Source organism: Hirundo rustica, chromosome Z (assembly GCF_015227805.2).
Source record: "Hirundo rustica isolate bHirRus1 chromosome Z, bHirRus1.pri.v3, whole genome shotgun sequence".
Classification (NCBI taxonomy): domain Eukaryota; kingdom Metazoa; phylum Chordata; class Aves; order Passeriformes; family Hirundinidae; genus Hirundo; species Hirundo rustica.
In genome coordinates this window covers 34,729,510-34,753,665 of record NC_053488.1, presented here as the reverse complement: position 1 = coordinate 34,753,665, position 24,156 = coordinate 34,729,510, and the positions used below count along the sequence as shown (strand labels likewise).

The 24,156-nt window shown below is 38.0% G+C and overlaps 1 protein-coding gene across 6 annotated transcripts in view; it reads left to right on the top strand.

Annotated features, from left to right (window-relative positions):
- SLC24A2 (solute carrier family 24 member 2) overlaps nucleotides 1–24,156 on the top strand; it is a 115,707-nt gene that overhangs the window by 47,263 nt on the left and 44,288 nt on the right. For all 6 annotated transcript variants that reach the window (XM_040090307.2, XM_040090306.2, XM_040090308.1 and 3 more), the window contains exons 3-4: nucleotides 9,800–9,838; nucleotides 10,889–10,997. In XM_040090307.2, the coding sequence (XP_039946241.1) occupies nucleotides 9,800–9,838; nucleotides 10,889–10,997 (148 nt within the window). The remainder of the gene's footprint in view (nucleotides 1–9,799; nucleotides 9,839–10,888; nucleotides 10,998–24,156) is intronic.

Sequence of the window (24,156 nt, the reverse complement as noted above, 5' to 3'; positions counted from 1 at the left end):
TATATCATAATTTCTGTTTTACCTTAACTAAAATTTTTCTTTTTATGACTATTAATTGTGTTAAAATTGTATTCTAGGGAGCTAGGTTGTTTCTTCCTGGGGCAGCCAGATTTTTGTAGATCCAGCCCTATGTGCACTACCTGGAAACAGATTCATTTTGGGATGTTAAAGCCAAAAACATGCTGAGCTAGAATGTAGTCACAGGAACTGGAGTTTGGCTATTAAATAATCAGCAAATGCACGTACTAAGGCTCAGAAAGTATTTTTATTTGTCTTAATAGAATTCATACCCAGTGTATTTTATTATGAGGACCCAGCTTTGCTGTGCAAGTTCAGCTCTTGGTTTCAAATCCCTTCTGTCTTGGGTGATTTCACTCAGTGCAAGGGTGTAGTTTTTGTTAAAAACTCTCCCCTACCCTTCCATTTGGTGTGCCATTTACATTGAAAAAGGACTGTTTGGGCTGGGCTGTATTGAAAGCAGTGGGATGTAATAGCCCTCTTGGTGCTAACTGCAGGTACTTATGACCACACTTCTTATTGAAAGCAGATAGCTGAAACAGTGGGAACATCCCTCTCAGATACAGAGGTGTGCCAGTCCCTGAAACATAAGTGTTTCTCATGGGCATTGTGTGATGTGCCTGCCAATGGGATTGGAGGAGGAAAAGACAAAAAAAAAAAAAAAAAAAAAAAAGGCAATGGGAAAATCTAAGATACAATGAAAGAAGAACGGGTTCTGGGGGAAAAAATCACCACTGTCTACAACTTCTCTCAAGAGGAAGCAGAAGGCTAGTCACTGATCTCATCTCTGTTATGACCAGTGACAGGAACTGAGGGAATGGCCTGAAGCTGTGTCAGAGGAGGTTTAGGTTGGATATCAGGAAAAGTTTCTTCACCCTGAGGGTGGTTGGGCACTGGAACAGCTCCCCAGGGAAGTGGTCACAGCAGCAGCCTGACAGAGTTCAAGAAGCATTTAGACAACGCTCTCAGGCGCATGGTGTGACTCTTGGGGTGGCCCTGTGCAGGGCCAGGAGTTGGACTTGATGATCCTTGTGGGTACCTTCCAATTCAGCGTATTCTGTGACTATTCTGATTTTATGACAGAGGCAGACTGCATTTGGGGAGTAACTAAATGGCTAAAAGGATGCTTACAGCTGGGGGTAATGGCATGGTCTTGTTCTTGTGACTTCTGCAGTCAGAGACTGCAGACTTAAAGATACCAGAATTTAATTTTTATTGTAGTGGAATGGAATTACATAAAAGATGGATGGGGTTACTGTGAGTTTCTCTTTTGCTAATTGAAAGACCTTGCAGATTGTGATTTTGGCTGGTGTCCAAAATAACATTACTCAGCAAAGGTCTCAGAAATTTCATGTTTTGCAGTGAAGATCATCTGGCAGGTGAAGAAATACTTTTGCTATAGGCTATAAATGGGATAAAGAGGTGAAACACAGCTAAGAGCTCTATCTATTGCTAGCACCAATAGCTGCTTAGGCTGCCACCCTCACTACTTCACCATGAACTCTTTCTTGCTTTTCTGCAGCTTTGATCTATTACATCCATGTAAGTCCCTCTGAACTCCAGCTCATCTCCTTTCTCCAATGCCTCATTCTCTTCAACCACAAGGGGAATTATCCTTGGAGTTGTATGTTTAAATATTGATTAGAAAACTGTTTTGGGAGGACCAGACTTCACAGGGAAGAGCAACAGAGCTGCTGCTTCTGCACTGGCAGTGGTTTCCCTGCAGACACCTGGGTCATAGTTGAAGGGACAAATCAGTAGTGTGAAAGGCAGTGTGAAATAGAAGACTGATTAAGGAAAGTGAGCACAAAGATTTTCTGTCTAGCCTCAGCTATGACTATGAATTTCTCTAATGATCTAGATGCTGAGACCCAAAATAGGGGAGGTCTGATTTAAGGTCTGAAAGTTGTAACCCTCATTTAGGAAGAACAGTGTCTTTTAGGTCTTTCTGCATCAGTTTCATCTCTTAGCTCTAAAGGAGTTAAGAGTAACCTGGCACATGCATACTGCAGATTGTCCAGAATTTGTCTGTGGTCTCTAAAATCCTAGCATGCAGGGATGCTCTTGATTTCAGAGCCATAAATCTCAGATCTCTTTCAGTGCAATGCCAATCAGAACATTGTAGAAAAATAGTTAAAAGCAGGTGTAATCAGAGCAAGGAAGAAGCTAATGTAGTCCTCTTTTTTCTTCTAGTAAATTGAAGAAAACGCTTTTGTTTTATTTTATGGTTGTAGATGAAATTTGGAAATCAGCCTTGCTTTTCAGTCCACAGCTCCATCAGACACACTTGCAGTACAGTGCAGGTTCCTCTGTAAAATTTCTTCTCTATTTCTTCATAAAATATTTTCTCCCTACCATGTCCTACCCCTGCACCAGGTATAAGATAAACCTGTTGATGGGATTTCCATGTTTTGTTTGATAAGAGGGACAAAGAAAGCCTTATTCTTTGATAAGAAGGCAGTGAGGGAAAAGCTTAAAATGGTTATCTGAAGGATTAATATAGAGGCAGATGGTATTCAGTGTCGGTTAGAAGGACAGTGAGCCTGAAATACTGTTGAGTATTACTTATTTTACCAAATACTTAAAAATAAGATACTTTCTTTTAGGAATACGTTGTCTTGGACATGATGTCTAGTTTCACACTGTAAAACTGAGAACATGTAACATAATCCAGTTAGTGGGTGAATAAAAAAATTAAACCATCACATTTTCATCTGTTTCCCTCTTACAATGTTTAGGAATTAGTATAACATCCTATGGGGTGTAAAAAGCACAAGTGTTCTGTGTGCTTTGATTACATAAATTCACATATAATCTTGTAAACCCATAGGTGCAGACTTGTTAGAGACACAAATAGTGCAAAAAGTTTAAAAATTGTAGATGTTTGTTAGCTAAAAAAGCATTGTAGGAGGTACATTTTGATCCTTTACCTATAGCTACTGGAGATGCTGCTCTCAAAGAAAGTTTGCTTTGTGGGTTATTGAAATGAACCTCTACATTCTGCTCAGCAGGAGATGCAAAACCCAAAAGTGCACAGTTAATTGCTGTAGGGAAGGCAGTCATACCCAGTAACCTGCCCCTGAAGCAATCAGCCCTCTCCATAGGGACAAAGTTCTTTACAGTGTCTCTATTCCTAGTTAACAAATGAGGAAATAGAGGAACAGAAGCTGACTGCTAGATTTTGCCTGTTACAATGATGTAAAACTGATACCCATGTTACTGCAGCCCGTAGCTGCCAGCATGCTCCTAGGGATGATGATTTTACGTTTTGAAAAGTTTATACCTCAATACCAGCTGTATTGGTGATGCTTTCCTTTAGACCTGCTCTCGCTTATTTTTTTTTTTTTTTAATGTGTGTGTTAGACCACTTTAAATGTGGTCTTACTCACACATTACTGTTTCATGGAAAATGCGGTCCCACAGGATAGCCAAAGCTTTTGCTTTGGTTGGTATTCTATGTTCTATTCTCTGTCCCTTTCTAACACTGTGGGAAGCAGCCACTGTTAGCAGTACTCAGCTGCTTTCCCAATATCATTCATTATTGTATACACCCCTCACAAGTTTGCTTATATTCTTCCTACAGCCACTATCCAGGAGCTCAATCACTGACAATAAAGTCAGTGGAGATCCTGGTAACAAAAAAGTCACCTGGAGGGGAAAGGCAGCCATGAAATAAGATGAGAGAAGTGAGCAGATCTTGATGGAGCAGGGACATGACGAGGGCAGCTGAGGATGTGCTGATTCAGCATTTCCTGCCTATGGGCTGCGTGCGCAGTCTGGTTTCTTCTCTGCAGCCGGAGCTGTCCTTCAAGATCTCCAGGGTGCTGGAGGTGGGAAGGCAGTGAAACTGCAGCCTTTTTGCCTGAGTGATGACTCCTCTGCCAACTGACTGCAGTGAAATTTATTCAGGCACTGCAGATCAGCATAGCAACGGCCACAGTTGAGATTTGTCAAACACTTTCCCCTCTGGGAATTATTATGACCACCTCTAAGGCAAACTCTGTAACTACCATTATCTGTAGCAAATCCTTGGTGTATTTAGGCAAGGAGAAGTACCAGGAAATGCTTTTTTTGCTGGCTTCTTACTAAGCCAGTCATGTTTGATAGAGTTGTAAAAAATGAAGAGCAAGTGTTCCCTGTCAGTAGTCTCTACGGTTAATTGCAGTTCAGATTAAAGCCTTCCCAGTCCCCTCCTTACAATTTGCTTCATGTTTCATAGGTGATTTTACTTCCCAAATTTCTTAAGTTTTGAGAACTGATACTTGGAGCACTCACTAATGCTTTCTCATGCAATGTTGTTGATGAAGTAGCCGCTATTAAAGACTTTAAATCCACATATTTTAAAGTTAGCCACATAAATCCGTACTGAAGTGCTTAAACTGTCACTTGTGAACACAATGTTTTGTGCATGTGTATTTAATGACTGTTAACTACCTAGATTTTGATATCGATTGATTCTTTTGCCCTCCTGAAAGTTACATAGACATACAAAGCTGTGGTGCTAAATTATTTGACTCAAAAAATAGCAAAAGGTGACTTCATTAGTAAGTCTTGAAATGAGGATAAGAGGAACAACTTAAAACTGCATAATTACTTTTGACACTAAGGTGATTAAAAACTCATGAAGTCTTTAAGCTTGAGCTTTTACATTGTCACCCTAAGCCAAAGATACCTGACTTTAAGCAAGTTCAGAGAAGGTAAGAGACATGGGGCAGACTTCCTTACACATGATGAGTAACTACCATATAATTGGTTATACAGTCTGACTAGAAGAGCCTTATTTCACACAGTGGGATGCACAGATATCTGGAATTAAATCAGTTGTCCTAACTTAACATGTGATTTAGCAACTGATGGCTTACACCATCTATTTGTCATGGCTCAAATAAACTAAGATGCATCTTTTCTGAACATTTATGAGTATTCACTATGTGTATGCACATTGGGTAATTGCATGAACAGATTGGCATAAAAGAGAAAACATATCTGAATTAACAAAGCCATTTTGCTTTTTCCAGAGCTACAACTCTTACACTTGGTGCCTCTAAACAAGCAGTTGTAAGTGGAGCCAGATATTTCATTTTGGTGGTCCAGGTTAATGTCTCTGAAAGTTCAACCTCTAATTTAATTCATTCTTCATTTTGATGAGTAAAGCAACTTTATAGCCTCAATTTAATTTTGGATGTGGTTTTGTGAATCATATTTACTTTCTTCAACAATACAGAGATCTGCTTCTTCAGGTAAAACTCCGTGGTTTATTTTACTTTTAGGGAAGTGAAAGGTGAAAAGAGGAAAGAAGGCAAAGTGAAAGAGAACTTTAGCATATTTTTCTACAGTGTGGTTACTAAAGCTTTTTCTTCCTCTGTTTTAAATAAGATCCAAGGTCCTATATGCTGTGTTAATTCACAGTCTGGATTCAGATACTGATGTCTAGGCAGTAACACTTAAGTTAAAATCATTGCCATCAGTTTACTATACCTTAAGCACAGAGATATTCCCTTGCAGCTAATTACAGCCTTTCTACAAAGATAATCTAGAGAGTGGGGTAATGAGGTGCATCACCTTCAGTTATAAAGTCGTACTGGCCCCACTGCAGAGCCACCTGACGGAGGCTCTGCAGGTGTGATGATCAAATTTTATTTCCATGGATACCTAGAATTTTAGTTTAAGTATATTGAGACCACTACGATTTGAACTTTCCAGCCAACCATCAAGAGGCAAAGGTTATAACTTTGGATTGTTTTGGAGTATTCACATGAAGGATCTCTAAGGGATTCTAATTTGATAAAATTCAGAAATGTATGTATTAAGAGAACTAGATAAATTACTACCTTCAATTTTTGTTCCCTCACTAAGCTTATTAGGATTATTTGTGAAATGTGTCTAGCTGAATTTGTTGCTAGAATTTTAGTTATGTCTTAATCTGACTTAACATACAATTTCAAAGAAATGCAGAGTAGTTCTATTCCAAGTGCATTACTAGTGCTCCTTAGGATGCTGGCTTTTAGAAATTAACTAAACTGTCTTAGGTTAGTTAATTTAGAAATTAACTAAACTGTCTTTCAGTGGCTGCCTTTGAAACCTATCTCATTTTTCTGCAGTTTAGTCTTAACAAAAAACCCTACAGACCTTACGTGTAAGATTAGAGAATCCTTGAAAAATGCTCCAAGAAAACTTACCTTCTGTAATTTACTTGTGGACTGACAACTGGTGAGTCACTGCCAGCTGTAAAGTTGCTGTGTCCAGATGCCACTTTTTAAAGCAGGCGTAAGAGAGAGGAGCAGAAGTTCTGCACTAGAAAGCATCTTGAGACAATTATGTAAGTTCCTGTCTGGGCTCATATAATGCAATAATTGGTGACACCATATTGCATTCAGCACCACACTGCCAAATAACAAACGTCACTAAATGCCATTATTCCCAGAAAAGCTGATTGATTGATTGATTTTTAACAGCTTTTCGTTATTATATTTGGAAAACGTTTATCAAGCAGAAAAGAGATGTGAACTCACACTGCAGAAAGGGTGTTGAAATCCCATTACGTTTTTACTTGCCTTTGTTTGACAACTTGCTTTTCTCATATTAGGAGAAGAGCATGGGCAGTCCAGTTCACTGATTTTTTCTGGCTACTGAACCTTTAACATGGAAACTTCAGTTAGAGCAACTGCTTGAGCTACAGACAGCTGCAGTCAGCTCTCTAATTCTGGTTGGGGACTACACACTCTAATGGATGATTCAAGTTACCAGCCATCTTTTGTTAACAGGGATGTTCTGTGTCAAATACCTAGAGATTTTTATAGATTATGCTCCAGAGGAAAGCGCTGGGAGACTCACCAGGCACTTAGTGAGCATCACCTCTTGCATGAATTACTCAGAAGCCTGGTTTTCGACAACATAAGTTCTCAAACAAGGCAGGGAAGTTGTCAGGCTCAATCACTGATGGACTTAGGTCACTGAGGAAAAGAGATGTGTGAAAAGAGTACCAGAAACCATTTCTCCATAGCAAATAAACTTTTTAAATGTATTCTTCCTGAAACAAAATGTTTTAAGACTTTTAGCTCATCTGAAGCAAGCTTGAGTATATGATCATTGATGATTGCAGAAGGATGGACAAATTATTATGTCCTGCCACGGGGTATGGGAGAACTAACAAATACTTCATTGAGTTCTCTAAAAAAAAAATTAGTGATCTGTCTCATGATATTATAATTCTGATAAAAACATATAATGGATTGTGCCCCAAATACTTTTGAATAAGAAGGTATGCTAGAATGCTTTTTTTTTTTTTTTTTTCCACTTTGCAGAATCATAATGAATTCATGGTTTTAAAAAAAATTAAAGCATGCAATTGCAAAAGATAATTTTTACAAGTAAAACGTTCAGAAATATTTGTACTGTGTAAGACACGGATCTTTCATCTCTTTCCAATCCTAAGGAAACTAACGTGCAACAGTTGCCATGATTTAAGAACAAACCTATCTTTACAGAAAACGTGTGTTTTCTTTTAAATAACATTGTCAATTGTGTGCACAAATGCAGTACTCACTTCCTGTGCAAAGAAATACCACCAACTGGACCAGTTTTTAAATGTTGTCTCAAATTAAGATGGCATAAAATGTCTGAATACTCAATGTTTCTGCAAGGAAAAAATGATGCTTTAAGATACTTTTCTATCCTGGTGTGGTAAAAATACTGTAAACAGCAACCTAACTGAATTTTTCATTGCCATAGTTTAAGACACCATTTAAAGGTGACATTTTTTATTGTTACTCCAGGGTATAATCCAGAAAATAGAAGTATTTAGTACCACCAGAATGTCAAACAATTGTTTACATACCTGGTTTTGAAATGGTCCTGAATGTTTTTGCTAGACTATAACTTGACTGGCAAGTTCAATTCAGAAGCAATTGCACGGCTAATCATGTGTGGAAAAAAAAAAAAAAAAAATTGAAAATCTATTTCATGGTGTATGCCCTAATTTGTATTGGCAAATAATTAAATTATTTCACACTTCTGTTTCCTTAATGCATATGGAAAATATGTTTCATTATTCTTTCTCTTCTTGATATAATTATCTTTTACTAATTAAATTACATGGTGCAAATGATCGACTAGCTGTTTTTATGCATTCCTTTACCTTCATTCCATTCTTCTTCAAATAAATGAGAAATGTTTCGTTCAACATGAAATTTTGAAAAATTATAGTCTTCAGACCTTTGTCAGGTAGAAAGTAAAATTTACTCAGTTTCATAAATTATACATTCTCATATATTTCAATATTAAAAATAAAAAAATAGATTTCCTATCTTCAGAAAATCAAAGTTCCAAATAATTTTTTTTTAACTAATCAAGTTCCAGTACTGCGCATTCATCCGTCTATCACAGACTTTACTTCTGTAATTATATCCACTGATCTTAGGATTCAACTACCCTAAACTGCTTTTTTTTTTTGAGACAATAAAAGCTTTTCCCAGCTTGTCCTTTTTGCTTTCTTGCAAATTTTGCTGCAAGATGGATTTCTTTTCCTTGAAGGTCCCTCAAAGTACTCACATATTAATTGTGGATTTGCTCATCTGTGTGGGTTTGTATGTGAAAGACACATGCATATGTATAACATATAACCATATATGCATACACATTAGGCCAACATTTTCTAAGATGCATCTATTTTTAAAATGACATTTTAGAACACAGATTTTGTATTTTCTTTTTGTCTTCTTTTTATTCCTTTCAAAGTTCTTTTTGATTTCTTCAATAGTTTTCTTCAACAGTTTTCTTCAATAGAGCATAAAACTTTTTTCTTACTATTTTCTCACAAAGGGATAGACTTTTTTTTTTTTTAAGTAACAGGTAGCTCCTTTAGTAGAACAAAGATGTTTTTGTTGTCTAATTATCTTTTCTTTGAGTTAATAGTTTAGAGCAGTAGCAGTACATTTTTGACAAGGAGTTTGGTTCCCATTATTCTTGTATTTAGTATGGAATGTAAAGGATATTTGCTCTGTCATCAGAGTTTGTTCATGGCTGCTTGCCTTCCACTTAACCTTCAAGGTTAATTAACCCAAAAGGCATGTCCAAAATAATACTGTTGATGTGTGTCCAAAAACTGGGTTTCACTGAATGGAAGAGATTGTTCCATAGAACAGCTGTGATGTAATTTGTTTTCTGTGTGTTACATAGCACTAAAGAAGAGTCCTTGACATGGAGAAAATAATTTAAGACCCATTCAGAGTCTCATTTTCCTTCATGGTAGGGCAGTGTGTGCCATGTTGTTTGCCCTTAATCAGAGCTGCCAGTTTGAGCTCAATGGTAATTTGTAGGGAGTGGTTAAACTGAACCATATTTTTTCATTTCCTTGCCTAGTCTCTTCCTGCAAAATACCAAGGTTACTCCTTTTTAGCTTTTTGTGGAATGGTTGGTCAGTCCTGGGTTTCTTGTTGCCTTTAGTCTTCTGTGTTCACTCTCTCAAACTGATTGCTGTACAGGGACTTTGCCTCCTTGGGTAATTTATATGAAGTGAACATTGTGATCTGCAGCCCAGCTGCTGGACCAGGCCCTGAAATGACGACAGTTCCTGTCCAAGAAACTGACAAGATTAAAAGACACTTGCACACTGCAGTGTGAATTTACTCTGATTTACTTGATCAGTAGGACACCTTGAGTGGTTCAAAAATCTGTCACAGTAGAATTCATAGGATCAGATACATGTGATGTTCTGCTGCCTTTCCATTCTCTGCGTGTTCCATCTAACACTTCTTTTTTGTTCTTTTTCCCATTCATGCAGTCACCTAATGCTGGAGACAAGGATGACCAAACACTGACGGTAGGCAGCAATTATGCATCTGAGCATTTGTTTCTCAGGAGGGTGGTAAGGCAAGCCTTACATTAGTTTGGCATGCATCAGTGTTTTTCTAAATTGCTGGGATTCCTTTCTCCTCCTATACTGCTATAGAGTTTAAATAATTTATTTCGAAACATAAAGCAGTGAATTAATCTCCTTTATTGGTTTCTATAATTTATTATTTTGTATGTGTATGACACCAGAGATTAATCTATGTATTATTGCCAAATGTTGTTTTCTTCAGTGTTGGGATTTTTCCCTCTAATTTGATTTCAGGGTCTTTCTAGTCAGTAGTCTGTTGGCTCTCACAGTCCTTTTTATTGAAACAAACCAACAGCTGCACAACAGTCTTACTCTATGAGATATATACATATATACAATTAATGTACTGGACAATTGCATGTGGAACAGAATCTGAGAGTATGTTTTATATTTCACTACAAGCATGGCAAAGATGCTTGTACATTAGATTCATTGCTGTAGATGTATGTATTGCCTTACCACACTCTAATTCTCTTTTTGCCATGAGACTTTAGTGGATTGAGCCAAAGTGAGGAGCATGTTTCTGATTGGGTGCCATTAAAAAGAAGTGTGGTCTACCCTTTTTCTCCATAGTTTTGATCATACGCATATTTGCAATGTACCGAGGTAATTAAAAATATAACTTACTCCAGAGATTCAAACAAAAGGTTCTACAAAGAAAGAAATTATTAGTTCTTCCTGATGCAAGTATGAGACTTTCATTTTCTTAACATTTTAAGAGTTTTCACAAAGGAGGATTCTTTTTGCCCTGTTTTTTTCCTGAGTCCTGGGAGATTAGTGACTGTTCTGACAATTCATCCCCTCCAGAAAAATTGTCTATACTTATGGCAGTGGGTGATAAAGTCTGTACCTTAACGTAATGTTCTATAGGCGATAGTTCAAAAGGTTTCATTGTCCAGTGAGGTGTGAGATTAATTCATACTGTTTCAGACATCCTTCCTCACAAACAACAAAAACCCCCTAAATTCTTCACCATATTTTTTACCCTAGACCAAGCCACGTCTCCAGCGGGGAGGAAGTTCTGCATCTCTCCACAACAGTCTAATGAGGAACAGCATTTTCCAGCTCATGATTCACACACTTGACCCACTTGCTGAAGGTATGCCTTTTTTTTTTTTTTTTTTTTTTTTTTTTTTTTTTTTGCTTTCCTGATGCAAAAGCAAACAAATGCTTTAATTTTCCTTTCTCTCCATGAAACTATTTTTTGCATTTCTCTTGCTTTCATCAGTCTTTTCTGAATGTGTCTGGTTTTTCTGAGAGAGTTCTGCACTTTTATGGTGTGATATGCATATTCCCACCAAGACTTTCAACTTAGGAATTGTGTTCATTGCAGTGAAACTAAAACTGGTCATTTGGTTGATGTATAACTACTGATTCTCTTCTCTTCTGGCTTCAGCAGCAATGTAGAATTTACAGAAATGGTATCGTCCAGTAGTTTCATAAAGATTTTTTTTTTCGTTTTCCTCCCTGGTTTTGATTTTACTTAAAAAAAAAAAAAAAAAAGTCAAAATGGTGGATAATTTGTCATGTGCACTGTAGAAAAGAATGAGATTCTGTTGATTTGACTTCAGGTTGTTTAATGCTGGCATTAATAAAAATGCAGCAAACATACCTCTGTATTACATGTATGTAAAGGGTTTACTTACTTTATCCAAGTGTGGTGTGATATATTATTTCTTTGACAAGTTAACAGGAAGACCGCTGCTTTGATCTGAGAATCTGGCAGGAAAACCATATTGGCTTTGTAATTGTGGGGTGATCTGACTCTCAGATTCTAGCGGAAGAACCAAAAAAATTCAAGGCCGTATGTTACTTAATGTCTATGTGTCTGTAGGACTTCTCTTCGCTGCAGTAATAGATGTCTTGGAATGACATCTATTGATGAAGGAATAGGGGAGTACTAAAGCAACCTAAAATATTATGGACAAACCTTTCAAACTTCAGTGAACTAGAACTATATATAGCACTTCACATGAGCATACATGACAGATTGAAGACTGGGCTACAAGAAAGCTAGAATTGTTGACTGAAGCACAATTTGAAACTAATGTAAATTGAGAATAAGATATCTCTCAGGTATTTTTCCATTGCTCAAGCTTATTTCCTTTGTTTCCCATACATAGCTTGTTCAGTGTTCAGACCTGTCTACTATTCTGCTGTAGTAAGCTTGCACCATGTAGTGTGATCCAGAGGCTTCCCCCTTCATGACTGTGAAGGACAAAAGGGATTTGACATCTGAAATTCATCTTGGGAGAGACAAAATCCCTACACTTCTGAAAATTAGATATACTTATAATTAAGTTTGTCAGGTATCTCAGTCCTGGTTTTCATTATGTCAGTAAAATGATTGAGATCAGTGAGGATTGATAGAGATGTTCGCAACGCATAGATCTTACTTAAATTAATCCAGCACCATTTTGTTCAGGGTTTCTTTGCACATAATATTTCACTGTTTACAGATTGTTTCCTTTCCAAAGTCTTACATTTGTCCTGGAAGTAATACTCCTTAAAAAAATGGGAATAGAAATATGTTGTGGCCTTCAAGTAAGTGAAAGGCAGTAGCCATTTCATTATCTGGACATTTCATTAAAACAAACACACTGAGTTAAATTTACAAAGGGGAAAAAGAATCTACCTCCACTTACCATAAACACTGTATTTTAATGCAAATATTTCATGAAGAAATGCCAAAAACCTACTGGAAAATAACCTATGTATGTGCAGATATTTAAGTTGTTTTTTATATAAAGAAGCAAGTATTTCAAGTTTTTGCTGACTTTACAGAATCCAAATTTTAGTTCATGAGAGCGTGAAAATGCAATTCATTCAATAATTTGTTTTTGCACCTGGAACTCCGGTTTTAGCATTTTATAAACAGACTTAACTACTGTAGGAAAAATTTGAGAAAAATGCATCCGTGTTTCTGTCACACATCATTAACCTTTTCTGAGGCACCACCTCATTTGTACAGGTACTTGGCTTTCAAGATCTTTTGCACTGCAGGCAGTTTGGAGGGCAAACATGAGCAATATTGCATGTCTCCACTGAACACACTCATGTTGTTTTCTGAGACTTTAAGCTATTAAGTGTCCATATTAATTAGTCTGTATTCAGCTTATTCTGCAAACTTTGTGAAAGAAAAGTTGTTTTTATTTGACATAAATGCTGTGTCTGGTTGAGGCAGGTAATACTAGTTAATAAATTCGGATGTTGTTGTATTTTAGTCTTACATTCACTTAAAAAGTATGTGTGAAAATGTATGCGGGTATCTACTATATACAATAGGAATTATTTACTTGGATCTGTATGAATCTTACCTACCAAATTTTCTCAATGTTTTTGTGTTTTAATCTTTGTATAATGACATTGAAGAACCAAATTAGTGCATCGTTTTTATTTTAAGAGTCTTTTGCCAGCTAAGTAATTTTTTAAGATGATAGCATTTGATTATTACAAATTGAAAGAAATAGTATTTACTGAAAGTGTCTGAGAAATGCAGTCATTTCATCTATAAACCTATTACTTGAGGAGATGTGGAAATGTAAAGTATTACCTGGTGCCTTCCCTGGCCCATATGGTGCTCTCCAATTTACATGTCCTTTCCTCTCCCAAAAACCCACAAAACTTCAAGCAATTTAGCTCTGCTACACTCATGTAATGAATGATGATGGACCTGCTGGATGACCTGTGAGGCTAAAGGGCTTCTTCCAAATAATTTGGTGCAAGTATGGATCATACTCAAAGGAATAGCATAAAGATATTAAAAAAAAATTTCAGTCTTACTTTAGTTAACTTAGATTTCCTCAGTATTTCTACCAGATGATGACTTAGTTCAATAGGTCCAAAACAGTGCGTAATTTGCTGAATTTGTTGGGTTTGCAGAAAAAGAACAGTTTATGAAAGCATTAAAAAGTGCCGCTCTCAAAGAAAAAAATTTGAAAGTCTATCAAAGCTAACATATACATGGGCACCCCCGAACTTGGGCATACTCCTGACATCCTTCTCCTCCCTTTTCTGCATTTCTCTAGCATTTACTTCTTTGCTTTTCTCATACTGGATCTCACTCACCTTCACCCGCCTTCTTTCAGTCTTCTCCCATGAGATGGCTTCTTCAGCACCTGCTGTCTTTCTGGACTGCTGGGTCCACTAGTCAGATTATTCCCCAATCAGACACCAGCAGCACTGCGGCTGTCTCAGCCAAGTGAACTGTGTTTTGGAAAAGCATGGGTAAAGTCTGTGAGCTCTGTTCTTGAATCTTGAGGGCTTCTAGATGAAATATTGCTTTTAGAAGATATATTTCTAATTTTTTGCACTGCTTCTGAGAGATCCAGCTTCTCTTTCTCTTTAAGTCAATAATAAAGTTCACTGTTACATTCAGTTAAATAATTACAGGGGAAATGGGGGCATCAGAAAGCACTTGGATTGCACTGTCACTTGGAGTTGTGGGCGTTTTGCAAAGGTGACAGAGAAGTCCCATCTGCATCCTCTTGGTAGCAAAAGCAGTATGGAATGTATAAACAGGCCATGTGACTATTGAAGGTCAGCTTGACCTACACACCACTATTACTACATTAACATTCACTGTATTTATAGAAAACCAGCTCATCAAATTTACTTCTGAATAATTAATTTGTGAAGTCAGAACCAACCTCTACCGCAATGCAAAGCATCTCAAAAATGCACTTGATTGCAAGTAGGATAACATGAAATGAGAGGGTAAGATTTACTTTCCACAGAATGTGGATAAACAGAGGAGTCCCAATATACTATTACACACTTGTGAAGCTATCCCTCTTTTTCCCTTTTCACATAAATGTCGTTTTGGATGGCTTGTGGCTGTCTTGTGAAAGCCAACTTGCAAACTCGCCAGAATCAGCAGGCTTTCAAGGTCTTCATCCCACCTCTGACAGATGAATAATATCTGAGATCAGTGGGAGCTGCTTGATATTTGGCTCTTTGTATTCAGGCAGGTGTGCAGTCATGCTGTGGATTTAACAGTCTAGACAAGGAAGGCTTCTCCCCCTCAAAATCTTGGTCTCAGCATAAAGCTTCTAAGAAGATAAGAGTTCAGCCACTCTTACAGGTGAATGCGTAGGATGTTTGTTAATGGGATGTGAACTTTACATTACAGCTGAGACATCATCATTTATTAAAAATCTATCTATATGTCATTAGGTTTTTGTTTGCTTTTATCTTATTACAGAAATAATGACCTTGATAGAGATAATTTCCTGAGGATTAAGATTAATGACTGCCTGTGTTTCAGGCTATCATCAATTCTCAGCCAGTCATTAATCCCCAGGAAATCCTATGCCATATTTGCTTCTGCTTAAGTCTGGCAATCCAGCTGGTCTGTTCATAACAACATTGCCCATATGAATAAGGATAGCATCATTTGACCTGCTGTGTTGGTCAGGCCCCAATCCAAAATCCAAGAAACCTGAGCATAAATCACGACAATCACCAGTCTTTTGTAGCTGTTTTCTTCTGAGTCCTGTACCTCAGATACCTTTGTCCTAGTTTTGAAGGGGATATTCCTGCGTTATGAAAGTGTAGGCTTTACAAATATCTCTACCTTTTCGATAGATGATGGCTGTCGTTGTGCAGTGGGAGCACGGCAAGAATAAGATGGTATTTTTTTATGAAAGTGTGCCATGAATAGTAATCTTACCTTCTCCCTATAAACTGTAGGTTGCTTTAAAAATTATTCCTTCAGGAGTGTGGAGGGAGCATTTTCTCTCTGGAGGTACTCTGTTGAACAGGGAAGATACCAGCACTGAAGTGAGGATTTAGAGCGTCAGTGCGACCTAAGGCTACATTGTTTTTCTTGCACAGCTTTATAAAGATACAGGAAGAATGAGATTTTTTCATTATTATCGCACTCCTTTTCTGCCTGCTGATAAGGTGCCACAGGCCAGCAAAACATCTCCCACAAGTGAGGATTTAGCTGGTTGCTGACTTTCTTGCTCCTGTGTGACAAGGCTATAACTCATATGCAAATGCCATCTCTGCATGAAAATGAGTGTGATATAAATCTCTGTCATGGCTTAGTCCCCAGTGAGAAGTAGGTATCTTTAGCAATCTTCTCCTACTCCCATCTCCAGTCCTATTTCCAAAATGGAAAACTACAGGATGTACTTTTGCAGAAAATTAATTGTTTATCTTATATGCTGTACTTTTTTTTTTTTTTTTTTTTTTTTTTAATGATACAAATATGGTGCATGTTATTCATGAGAGAAATAACCTTCTGTTACATAAAGCTGAGATTACAATTCTGTCAGTTCCTTCACTGAATACGGAAAAATACAGTACTGTCACTGTTCTGACCAAAAATAATAAATAAATACATAAATAAATAAAACCTGCATTCATACTTCTCAGGAAAATAAAGAAGAATCCTCGAAGGTTTTGACTTAGCAGTGAATTACTTATAATGGCTTGGCTGATGCTGTTGTGTTCCTACATACTGGTCTGAAGAGTTTTCCATTCACTGCAAACTGGTTTGCTGCTGCTACTTGAGTACTTTTCTTAGATGTCCTGGAAACTGTCGGCTCACCCCAAAGACATCTAGCAGAGGTTGGGTAATTTTTGCCTGCATGGTTACTAAGCACCCTCCCAGCTTTTGTCTCATTTTTCATAAAAACTTATGTTCTTACTCTTCCCATGGCCTCGGTGAGCTGCATCATCATGCCTGCGCCCACTGCCATTGTTGCCATTGGAAACTGTGTTTGCCTGAAGCTGTTTATTTGTTATATCCTCAGAGAAGTAAAGCCAGGCAGCTCAGCTTACACCGACTCTTGGGTAAATCTCAGCTCCTGCATGTCTGAAGTAACCTGAGCACTTCTACTTTCCTCATCTCCAGAGCATGGATCTCAGAAGTCTTTTTCAACTTTAACCATTCTTTGATTCTCTGATGCTGCAGAACTTGAGTGCACTTCACAGAATTGCAGAATCAGAGAATCACAGATGAACTAAGTTGGAAAAGGCCTTTGAGGTCATGGAGTCCAACCGATGATGTAACATGTCTTCATCAACTAAACCATGGCACTGAGTGCCACATCCAATCTTTTTTTAAATACCTCCATGGACAGTGACTCCACCACCTCCCTGGGCAGACAAATTACAGTGCCCAGTCACTCTTTCAGTGAAGAAAATTTTCCTGATGTCTAACCTAAACTTCTCCTGGTGCAGCTTAAGACTGTGCTCTCTTACTCTGTCAGTGGTTGCTTGGGAGAGGAGATCAACCCATACGTGGCTACAGCCACCCTTCAGGAAGTTGTAGAGAGTGATAAGGTCACCTCTGAGTCGCCTTTTCTCCAGGCTAAACAACCCCAGCTCCCTCAGTCGTTCCTCACAGGTCTTGAGTTCCAGGTCCTTCAGCAGCCTCGTTGCCCTCCTCTGGAGGCCCTCAAGCATCTCAATGTCCTTCCTAAACTGAGGGGCCCAGAACTGGATGCAGCACTCAAGGTACAGCCTCACCACTTCCTAGCAACCATGCCAGAGAAGAAAGAAATATATCTTTAGAACTATATAAGCATAAAAGTATTTTATTTAGCATTAATAAATATGCAAATCTAGACAGATTTAATAAAAGTACTTTTGTATGTTATTAACTATCTCTGCATTAAATCCTTCATCATTCTTGAGCATCCTTTAGGAATGCCTATAGGCCTGCAAAGAAGCTGAGCATCCTTCTTCTTGCACCCTTGTTCTTACCCAGCTTGTCCTTGGCTCATCTTCTGTCCCATCACAGAAAAACAGTCCTCTGAGCACAGTGCTTAGATCGTTTTGGCTCTCCTCTTGGCTGCAGACTGAAATGGTTGTAAGGGATTTCTGCCAGAGAAGATGGGGGCTCCCTGTGGGGCTCACATACATATTAGTAGCTGTTAATTGTAATACAGTGTCTTCTCTTTAACGCCTTCCCATGATATTTCAGTCTGATATGACAGTGGGAAACCAGTGAAAAAAGGACTGTTAGGCTAACCTTCAAAGTGTAGTGTCATGCCAGGCAGATACGCATACTCTCTTTGCATCTAGTTTTCACAAAATTGATGTGGTTTTTCTCATGTAGGTTGAAAGGGACTTCTTGGGTTACAGAATCCAGCTAGTCCAATCCTCTGCTCAAGCAGGGTCAACTCCAGCAGGTTGACTATGACAGCTTCCAGTCATGATTTGAAAATGTTCACAAATGGAGACTCCATAGTCTTTTTGGGAGACCCATTTCTCTGTTTGCCCATCATCCCAATACATGTCTGGATGGAATTTTCTGCTTTTTAGTTTGTGTCCATTGACTCTTCCCATCAGTGGGCTCTTCTGAGAGACCTGTTGTTCCCTTTTGTTCTTTCTGTCCCATCAGGTGCTTATACATGGGGATAAGATCTCCCTGAACCTTCTTTCCTTCAGGCCGAACAGTCCTAGCTCTCTCAGCCTCTCCTTTTATAAGAGGTGCTCCAGTCCCTTCGCGATCTTTGTGGCCCAATGCTAGACTTGTTCTGGTACGTCTACAACAGCCCTGTACTGGTGGATGCGGCACTTGTCCCAGCACCCACATATGTCTCATGAGCCTCGGTGGAAGGAAAATATAACCTCCTTGACCTGGTGGCAGTGCTCTCCCAAGTGGAGCACCCTAAGGGTGCTGTTGGTCACCTTTGCTGCAGTGGCGTTTTTCTGGCCTTCAGTGGCATGACTCTCCATAGAGCTGGTAGCAAGAAGAAAGCTTTTCCTGGGGAAGTTTTCAAACAGCTAAATGAGATTGGTTGAAACAATGAGGCACATCGTTCTCCAGCAAGGTCTTCTTTCACCTTTCTCTATGTTTCAATTACAGTAGAGACCACCAAAATTGTGTTCCTAATTTAGATACCAGGTTCCATGATTATGTAGATTATGTAGATGAGATGAGTATTTTGAAACTATCTCCAACATCGAACACCCCACACTGCCTCACCATTTTTTTGTATGTCAATCATAAATATATATTGATGATCAAAGAAGCAGACATTCAAAGTCTGAATTATTTTGCTGAGTGGATCTATTTGGTTTACTGACAGGGCCCGTTTCATTCTTGTCGTACTTTGGGGACATAGGTCTTTTGCTTTTTCTAGATAACAGAAGCTGCACTTCCATGGCTATAGGGTGAGTGAGCTTGCAACTTTTATCCTACCCACGGATGTTAAAATTTGACTGTGTTTTGCTATAAATAACTTTGTGGGCAATGAAGATTGCAGATTTATCTCAGAAAGGGTAGTTCAGTGGGAAAATTCTTTGTTATAATGCCCTCCAACACTGTAGCAATAGGTATCAGATGTACTTACCTTCAAAAAATTCAGAGAGAAGGCACAGCTCGTGCTAATTTCATTCAACAAATCTCTAGTTCCATAAAATTGGAGCACAGGTCTCCCTTTAAAATCAGTGTTGATATTTGTAGGTGGAAAAACTTAAATAAAGAAAGCTTTCCGATTCCCTTTTAATTTAGTTTTGAATTTGAAATATAATCCTTGTGTTTGGTTTTTTTTTGTCAGTTTTCACAACAATTTTTTTCTGCATGCTCTGTTTTGTTGTTTTAACTATAATCTAGTCAAGTTGTACACTGCAGCCAGAATTCTTGTTTCTCTTTCCCATAGTATTTTCCAGTGATGCCCTGTTATTCAGACAGCATGTTCTTCTTGGGATTCCCTACAGAGAATGCATGGAAGACATGAATATTTAAATAAAACCATGATCCCAGTACAGGGTACAGCTGTTCTAGCTATGCATTTACATACCTAATGGCTTTAGCTTCATTTTAAGTTTCTTCCTAACTCAGTATTTCTTTGTTAAAAATATGAACAACAAAGAACATAAATAATGTATAAACCTCTACATGTCAGGGGATAGTAATGTCTGTGAGCGGCTTTCCGTTGAAGCTGAAAGTGGGAGATTTCCTTTAGTACAATTTGCACATGACAGGTGACTTAATTGTCCACAGGTTTGTTGAGTTTTATGACTGGATAGTGAAAGGAAGGCATGCTGTCCTTTTGTTATCCTCCTTGGATATGCTGGAAAGCAAAACAGCTGAAATTTATTCAGTTGGAGTTTTAGGTTTCCAGACCCTATGGTGGCTGGCCCAACAGACATTCAAGGAAATCCTGATCCCACTAGAATCAGCGCTAGTGACGCTTATATCATCAGCGTAGTGACGTTTGCACTTCTACACCTTGCAGTTCCTATTTTAATGAATAATTGAAAATTGTTTGAAGATAAATACCATCTTTAAAGCCAACAGGAATTGTGTTTGCTCCAAGCCAAGTAAATTCTGTTGTATTGGTCGTCTTTTGGTGTTACTACATTATAGAGAATGTTTGGCACTTGTCTTCAAGAGTGGATGTCAGATGGAACAAAGGTGTCTTATGAGGGAAGAAGAAACAAAGCTCTCATAAACAAGCAATGTCATGCTTTTCTTTAATTTAGGAAAAATAAAATCACCTGAAAAAATCAAAATCTGGGTCAGACATGCAATAGTAATTTAATTTATTTTGTGCTCCGTTGCATATTTCATTGACCATCCCCTTAAAAATATTTTCTCTTCAGCCCATATCATTTAAAAGCCCAACAAATTTCCTTTTGTCACCACAAGATTTGCTAGATGGTATGGACTGAAAACAGTGGATTTTCACTCTTCATTTTAAATATTGTACTAAGAGCACAGTAATTGGTAGATCTAGATTTTGGATGTTGTCACTATCTTAAGCTGCCCAGAGCTCTACTGATACGATTGTAAAAAATTTTAATTATATTTCTACTCACACTCCAACTTGATAAAATTGCAATAAATCAATTATATAAAAGCAGACAATTCTAATAAAAATATTTTCAGGGCAAAACCACCTAAAATAATAAAATTAAAAAGCAAGAACAACAACAAGAAACCAACCAAACCAAACCAAACCAAACAAAAAAACCCCACAAACAAAACAAACAGGATAAGGACACATGAGGAGAAAGAACAGGAATAGAAGGCTTGCAATTTAAAGACAAGATGAAAGGCAACCACACGCATTCTTAGAGTTCAGATGGACAAAGTAATAAGTTATTTAGTTACTCCCAGTATACTGCCCAGTAGCCAAGTACCTGAAAGGCTTCATATACAGTAGTTTCTGTATTTGCTTAGGTGCGTTAATAAAGCAGTACTGATAGCAGTATAAGCAAATAAGATGTAATTCTTAAATTCAATGCAATTTTTAACTGTATTACTTATATCCAGAAGGGATCTTTTTGTATTTTCCACAGAAACAGCTCAGTGGCAAACCCTCCATTTTTGAAGGATTGGCAGCTGGAACGTCCACAAGTGAAAATGTAGGGTACAGCATCTGATTATCTGGATGTAGTAGGAGAATAAGTATTCTGCTTTTTAAAAGAATATTTGTTTTCTCTCTTAGGCATTCTGTAGTGATACTACATGCAAACACCCACAGCAGTCCCAGTCCATCCCAGATATAATTATTCAGTAAGAAAGTGTCTTGGGGTGACTTTATGATACTTGTATCCCCAGTGGTCTGTTCTGCTTATGCCAGATATTAAATTCTGCACCTTTAACTCTGGTTCTGAGAGTGAAGGGGCAGAAAAAGAAGTGTGCAGTTTGTTTTCAGAAACTGCACTTGCTCCCCTGCATCCTGCACACAGACAGTTGTCTGCAGCATGGACAGTGAGAGACAGCTCTCCTTCGCTTTTAGTTAGTTTTTAGCTAGCTGGGGCAGATAATTTCCCCAGACTGTGGCTTTTCTTTTTCTTGGAACTGATCAGGCTGCTCTGGACTGAAAACCCAGAAAAACACCCAGAGCTCATACCTGTGTCCCACTGGGGCCCAGGATAGCATTTTCCAGCACAGGAGGGACTGATGAGAGACTGGGCAAGCCAAGCTACACCCCATGAAAAGGACTTTCTGAATTTGTCAACTCTTCAGAACAGTGAGAGGTTTTATTGTTTAATATTATTCACTTTTTATGCATGTGAACACTTTGCTTGTTAAATAAACAGGTTTTTTCCATATTTTCCCAAACCAGTTGGGGGAGGGGCTGCTTGAATATGCTTTCTGGGGGGACCCTCATGTGGAGGCTTCTTCCCAAATTTGCCCTAAACCAGAAATCTAAGAGGTTTATGAAGTTTGTAAATGGTAGGAGTCGGAATGAGATTCACTGAAAAAAACCCAAAATTCAAATATTTCTTTCTTTTTAAAATTCACAATTTCTGTTAGCCTTCAGTTGGTGGAAATTTGTGTGGTTTTCCTCTAATAGTGTAAGTACAAAGGCATTTTCTTTTGTTAAAGATCTCTTAGAGGTTAGGACTCTCATTTTAAACCTGTAATGTTAATCTTCACTAAATCTTTCACAAGTTCTTAGCATCAAGAGATCTTAGTTCCTAATCTAACATCATTGCTGAAACCAAATCAAACGTTGATTCCAGTTTAGTTTGGATAGTCACTACAACTTATCTAGAAAAGTTTTTAAAGTAGCTCTTTTTTCTGTTTATGGGTGAGACTGATCATCTAATTAAATTTTCTCAAAACTATGATATCTAGAAGAAAAAACAGTAAAGACATACTTGTGCTCCTTGGTGTTATCATATGAATTCCTCTAATTCCTTGAGCCAGTTTTTTGGCCTTCTATAAAAAAAATGCATATAAAGAAAGGACATCATGTTAAGCATGATGATAATAGTAACTGCAAATCAGACGTCATATCAAAAAGATACAAAGGGGAAGAGTGGGTTTCCAAAATAATGTCTTGGTAACCAGGAATTTGCTGACTTTCAGAATTCTGTGTACAATCTCTCACACAGAAATTCTCTTCTGTCTCCAGTACTCACTTTATTTATAAAGTAAACTTTGTAAGCTTAGAATTTTTCATAATTATTTACTTTCTTCTAAGAAAAGATAATTGAAGTTTTTTGCTGCATGTGTGTCCTTAATTTAATTACTAGTTTTGAGCCCTTATTTTCCGATTTCACTTCTCTTCTATGTCTTAGGTATCCCACCTTTTCGTAGTTTGAATTTATGAATATGAAAACTCAGGAAAACTATTTGTTCTCTATCTGCTTGTTCCAGAATGGCTCAAAATTTCCTTTAAGCTAAGCTCCCACTGATGCAGATGGAGAAGTAAGCCTTGGCACCTTCATGACTGTAGAAGTCAAACAAAAGGAGCATCTAGTAAATGCAGCAGTGGAATTGTACTAAAAAATATGGGATTGCCATTGGTAATTTCTCTTTACCATTTTTTGTTTTAAATAATAGATATATCAACTTCGAAGCTTTTAATTAACTTGGTGGAGTGTGACATGAATTCTCATACAAATACATTTTTTATGCAAAGTTAAAGTCTCATGCTTGTTGAAGATACCCAGAATGAGTTTCATTTGAGAGTCTGACTTTACGTTTTCCTTGAGGGGATGCATACCTTTAGTAATGCAGGTTTCTGTCTCTAAAATAGCTGTCAGAATAAGCTGACAGGCTTATTTCTGACCTTACTAGGGTCAGCTGCAGTCTGTGCCTGAGATCTAAGTCACAGGAGAGTGAAGAGAAATAGCGGTTTTACTTTTCTTCTATGGCAGCCTGGGGCTATATACTTAAAAGAAATTAGTATTTCATCACAAACTATGTACTATACTTAGTGACTGTAAAATAAACTGAGTTATTAGCTATCTTATTTAATAGAATCATTGAATAGTTTGTTGCAATGGATGTTTAAAGATCATCTAGTACAATCTCCCTGCAATGAGCAGGGATATGTTCAACCAGATCAGGTTGCTCAGAGCCCTGTCCATCCTGTGTTTGGATATGTCCAGGCACGAGGCATTTACCACATCTCTCTGAGCAACCTGGGCCATTGTTTCAACATCCTCCATATAAAAAATACCTTTCTTATGTCTAGTGTGAATCTACTTTCTTTCTACCACAGTAACTCCTACCAAAAAAGTTTGCCCCCATCTCTTTTGCAGTTCCCCTTTAAGTGGCAGGCTGCTCTGTGGTCTTCTCAGAGCCTTTTCTTCTATAGGCAGAACAACCCAAATGGGCTGTCTTCATAGGAGAAGGACTCTATCCCTCTAATCATCTTGGTGGCCCTTCTGTAGACTCTCTCCATCCATGTCCTTCCTGTGCTGGGACCCCAGAGCTGGATGCAGGGTTCCAGGTGGGGTGTCACTTTAGCAGAGCAGAGGGGCAGAATCCCCTCCCTGGCCCTGCTGCCCACGCTGCTTTGGATAGAGCCCAGGATATGTTTGGTTTTTTG